The 5,707-nt window shown below is 30.0% G+C and overlaps 1 protein-coding gene across 1 annotated transcript; it reads left to right on the top strand.

The window, feature by feature from the left end:
* Positions 1 to 3,457: 3,457 nt before the first annotated feature.
* LOC122584529 (SKP1-like protein 1) lies at positions 3,458 to 4,435 on the top strand. Its single transcript, XM_043756643.1, has 2 exons — positions 3,458 to 3,896; positions 4,027 to 4,435. The coding sequence occupies exons 1-2, from the start codon at positions 3,609 to 3,611 to the stop codon at positions 4,198 to 4,200; spliced, it is 462 nt and encodes a 153-aa protein (XP_043612578.1). The 5' UTR covers positions 3,458 to 3,608; the 3' UTR covers positions 4,201 to 4,435.
* The last annotated feature ends 1,272 nt before the right edge of the window (positions 4,436 to 5,707 follow it).

The following is a 5,707-nucleotide window of genomic DNA, read 5'->3' on the forward strand; positions in this document are numbered from 1 at the left end:
TTTTTTTGATAGTGTGTGTGTGTGTGTGTGTGTGTGTTTTAGGGCAAAATCAAGTAGAATGAGATAATTTGGGGATTCATTTTATCTTGTGTGCAAAAGATTTTACAATTAAAGCAGAGTTTATCCCAAAATGGTATGGTTTTTGTTCATTTATTCTCATCTTCAAATGCTGTGTATTTTTTTTCTCTTCCGGAAACGGATTTGGGCCCCGTAACATTACGTTTTGTAAGTAGTTTTTTATTGTCTGATCAACCAGTTGATTTTATCATACAAGTACGAGTATACCAAATAGCTGGGAAATAATTACAAGTATAATTCATTAAAGTTTTTTGACTAGTTGATATTTAAAGGAAAAATAAGATAGCATGAACATAATATAATCATAATGTTAATCATAATAATCGTGCACGAAACATGATTCATGAACTATGATATAATGATGTATTATTCTAAGTTTCTCACTAAGTGGCAGTAGTAGTATATTCTGTTTGTTTGTAGTATATGGTAGAACTTTAATTCATATCTTTTCGTATACATCTATGAAATTCTACATAACAATGTTTTTCCGTAAGTAAATATCTTTTAACCGTAAAATCAGGATTGTTTTTTAGTATTTTGGTCATAGTTGAGTCCAACTAAATGGCTTATTTGGTTTGAAAATTTCACAAACCATATTCACTTATACAGATTCATTTCATCAAAACTGGATGAACGACCCACAAATTTCCTTAATTCTCTTATCTTAATATACAGTTGAACTAATGACTTATTAACCAATCACATCGCTTGATTTCATCAAATTAATTCTCGCTTATGTCATCATTTAGATTAACTATAAATTAAAAATCTTAATAATGATTATCTAAATATATTATTATATTATTATATTATTATTTATATTAATTTATAGAAAAAGTCTCATTAATTTACACTTTTTGGTTTTCCATCAGTAATTTACACTTTTTAGCCCTGAATACTTGATCTATATTTATTTTTAGCCATCAACTTGAAAGGATTTTTTAAAATTTACAATCATTTAAATAATTAAAAAAATTCAACATATGAAGTATTGTCTTCAAAAAATTATTTCAAAACCTAATGATTTATAAAAAAACATTAGATTAGATTTTTATAAATTATAAATATTAATATTTAGCTTGATATTTAATATAAACACAACTTGAATTCTAGATACATATCCCAAACATAATTACAAATGACGATATACAACATCATTATCCTAAAAATAATAAGAATCACAGAATATGTGATGATCACAGAACAAAACACGATTTACAAAAAAGGGTTACTTGAATACTTAATCTAAATCAACATGAACTCCTTTCAGTATTCATAATATCTCTCAATAAAAAAAGGGATAATTTACTCCTTTTTTGTATATTAATTTTGCGTATTAATGTTTAAAGTTACAGTTGTCACTCAAATCAAGAGTCCTAATTGTTATCAAAGAATATAAAAACAATCCTAATTGTTATCTAATTATCATAGGACAGATGATTGAAAATAAACTTATGCGTGTTATGGACATGCATCATGATCAAATACATATACTTGAATGTCAAGTACAGGATCGCAAGTATTTTTATATTTTAATTCTTAATTATCTTTCATAATAATATCACATTATGAGTACAAGTGTACAACTGGTTTCAAAATATTCTATAATATTATAACATGTGCAATGTGGAATGACTACGATAAACAATTTCATCAATATGTCTCAGATAATAATGACAGTGACGAACCTATGATTATTGTACTACAACTTGCAAAATATGACACTTAGAACCGTATATCTTCAAAATTATAAAATTTTATGACCTAAATGCATGAAGATCTAATATTGATAATATCGTAAACCTCGTGTCCAGTGTTGGACACAGGTCTAAAATCTAGTTATTAACTACTTAGCTGAGAAAGTCAATATTTTATTTTATACACGATAAAAGAAATTATCTTAAGGCAACTCATTAACATAGTTTGAAAGTCTTATAGAAAGAAAGATTACCTCCCACGAAATATGTTGATGCAAAATTTTTGGTTATTATCTTCAAGTGAAATAAATGTTGACCATGATGGCATGGGTTGTCAAGTCTATTTACGATCACAAGTACCAAAACATGTAGCTTTAAGATAATTTTTGATATCTATTTAACAAATCACTAGTAGGTTACACATAAAATGCAATAACATACAAAAAATAAAGAATCATTTATGTTAGGAATTTGTCGCCCTGAGCTAAAATCCTATATCATTCATATTTCACATAGTGCTAGAAGTCGTTTCTACTTATAGAATATGGTATTGACATAAAACGCCGTTAAAGAATTTGGCACTACATAATGATTCTCTGTTTCGTTGATATTTATATTTATTTTGAAATCCGAAAAATATATATTGTCTTAGTTATTACTCGACAATTTGGTTAAACAAAATCCTAAAGTCTATATTTAATAACTTTGTATATGTACACAATCTTCCCAATTAAATTAAAAATGATCTTACGTGTTGTTATGCAACAAAGATAACATATCAAAATATACATACTATACATTAAATATCTTCAACAAATAAAGTATTATAAAACATGAAATAATAAAGTGTAATTCGTACGTTTTTGTTTCTGGAGTACATTTTTTTTACTTTGATTTTTACTTATATTCGTTTACATTTAAATTACCAATTTGTTTTTTCATATTAAAAGGTTATTTTGATACGTATATCTAATAGTTCATTTTATATTGAAAATTTCATAAACTTCTATTAATCGAACACGGGTATAAATCTAGTTATTCTATTAAATAAAGTTATCTATGTTTACTTAAAATATATGGTTGGTTTGTTGTTTCAGGTTATTGAATGCATGACATGAAGTAGCTTATTATCCGCTGAAACTATAGACTAACATAAATGAGTTTATGAATTACACTTTTAACTCAATCGGATACCAATTCAAAAACTGATACTTCAGTTTGATGATTTTTTCGTATCCGATTCAAGAAAAACCAGATACCACGACCAAAATATTTTAATCCAAATATTTATATTAAATATCCGATTATTATCTAAATAAATAAAAAGGGAATAATATTGCCAGATTAAATCAAGACCAATTGCAAATAACCAACTTCACTTAGGTGGGTTGGCTAGGGGTATCTTTTAAATCTACTATGTGGGCCATGGAAGTGAGTTTTCCCCAAGGTTTTAGGTTCGAGTCTTGAGTTTCTCATCTCAAGGTATTTTCCATGAGGATGGGGTTGGAGGTCCAATGATTTGTTGGTTAAAATTGTCTCCAACACATCTGAATCGAAACTAACTTAAAAAAAAAAACACCAATTGCAAATGTGCAATCCTTGAGTGAACGGTGGACCTAAGATAGAAAACAACAAAGTCAGGCTCAAGTGTTTGATTTGGACTTGTAAGTTAGCCCATTCTCCATTTTCCTCATGTAAGAAGTAAAAAACCTAGCCTAATGATAAATTTCTCCCTCTTTCTTATATGTACCAGAGCGGCAGAAACCTACGACCAGGCCAAGAGAATAATTATTTGTTCCTCTCAATTCCACCTCCACCTGCAAAATCCAAATCATGGCATCATCATCCAAATCCAAACAAGTGACGCTATTGAGTTGCGACGGCGAGTCCTTCGATGTTGAAGAGTGTGTGGCGATGGAGTGTCTGACCATCAAACACATGATTGAAGACGGCTGCGCCGATTCCAGCATCCCTGTCCATAATGTCACTGGCGCCACCCTTTCCAAAGTCATCGACTATTGTAACAAGCATACCGACCCTTCCTTCACTCCCACCGAACTCAAGGCTTTTGACGCCGACTTCTACAAAGTTGATCAGAAAATGCTCTTTGATATCATTTTGGTACCCCCTTTTTTTATATCTTTATATACATACATATCAATTTTTTTTTTATGATAAAATAAATTTATAATGTTTTGAGAAACAAGGATTATCAATATATATATTGAATTTTGTGTGGTTGATAATGCAGGCTGCAAACTATCTGGACAACAAGAGTCTACTGGAGCTAGGGTGTAGGACAGTTGCTGAATCGGTGAGAGGATTGACAACAAGAGAGATTCGCAAGCTATACCGCATCAGGAACGACTTCACTCCCGAAGAAGAGGCAAAGGTCCGAGAAGAAAATGCCTGGTCTTTTGATTAATTAAGTCATATGCTTTTCTTTTCTTTTCTTTATTATAATTAATTAACCATCATCGTCATCTAAAAATCTAGAATATATATTAACACCGCAAACGCCGCTTGGTGCTAGCTACACCTTTTATTTATTATTATGTCACATATATATTGAACTATGTATTTATGTCGTGGGTGTCTGTTTATGTATCCATCATCATCTGAATATTAACAAATCCCCAACGCTATCTACCTTTTATGTCATATATTGCAGTTTATTTATGTTTCCTATCATTTTTTTTTCCTTTCCGTTGCAACAATACACAATCTTGATAAAAACAAATTACCAAGGCAGCAAAATGTAGATAATTATAACCTAAATAGTAAACACACCATCACTACTTCACCTTATTATTACTCCTCCGTTTGTGTCTAATATTCCTTTTTCTTAAACCTTATTATTATTCCACCGTTTGTGTCTAATATTCCTTTTGATTTGTAGCCCCATTAACAGCTAATAAACGACCAATTTGTTTTTGTATTTGGTTTCTATAAGGAAAAAAAAAGAGATAAATCATAACATAAATGTGACAAGTTGAATTAACTTTTTTTTTTTTTTTTTTCTGTTCATTATAGCACCTGGTACGTACAGGCTTTCCATCAACTTTAGCTGACACAAAAAAAAAGCCTGAAAACACCAAGAAATTAGTTTGACCCCTATTTAAATTTGAATTTTGAATTTTATCTTGAATTCATTCACGTGATAGGTTTTATCTATTGTTTTGTGGGGATTGTAAGTTTTAATATGTTTGAAAAATATTAAATGGAGTCTTTAGATTTCATTTAAACGTACATCAAAATATTGTATCTTTTCATATGAAAATTCCGGGTAATCATACATTAGATCCGTCACTGACTCACTGGTTGGGTTGTGAGAATGTGTTTTCAATATTACGAAAGCAAGTACTCGCGCGTTGTGACCGTGAGATGGTGGGATGATAGGTCAAATAGTGTGATAACTAAATGCCTTAACCGTACAGATCATGTGACATGGTTATAAACAGACGTTTAAAGGTAAGACTAAAAGTGTTGACGGAGCAAACTATTTGACTAAATCTGTAATTTATGAAAGCTAGTGATGAAACCTTGGACCACGTAACTCTTTATTAAATTAACTCTTTTGATATGTATACTGAAGTACTGAGCGCACCACATGTTTTTTTTTCTCATTTATCATATTGTTTTTAACGCATGAATCATGATTGATTAGATTAAAAAGATTAAAATTGTGATAGAAGGGTCAATTAATGCCAATATCAAATCAGCTCAGCTTCAAAGATTCAGTCATCTAAGACTACAAATATCCACAAAGCAGTTTGTCTTTTTAATTAGTCCGATCAACAACGTACCAATCAAAATTCCAATAGTTGGTAGAAAATACTGTACTGAAGGTACTAGACTAGTAAACTATCAATCAAGTCATGAAAATATGAACATCCACATTTTAAATTGGCCCACACTTTCTATCATTGTGG

This window comes from Erigeron canadensis, chromosome 1, assembly GCF_010389155.1.
Source record: "Erigeron canadensis isolate Cc75 chromosome 1, C_canadensis_v1, whole genome shotgun sequence".
In the NCBI taxonomy this organism is placed as follows: Eukaryota; Viridiplantae; Streptophyta; class Magnoliopsida; order Asterales; family Asteraceae; genus Erigeron; species Erigeron canadensis.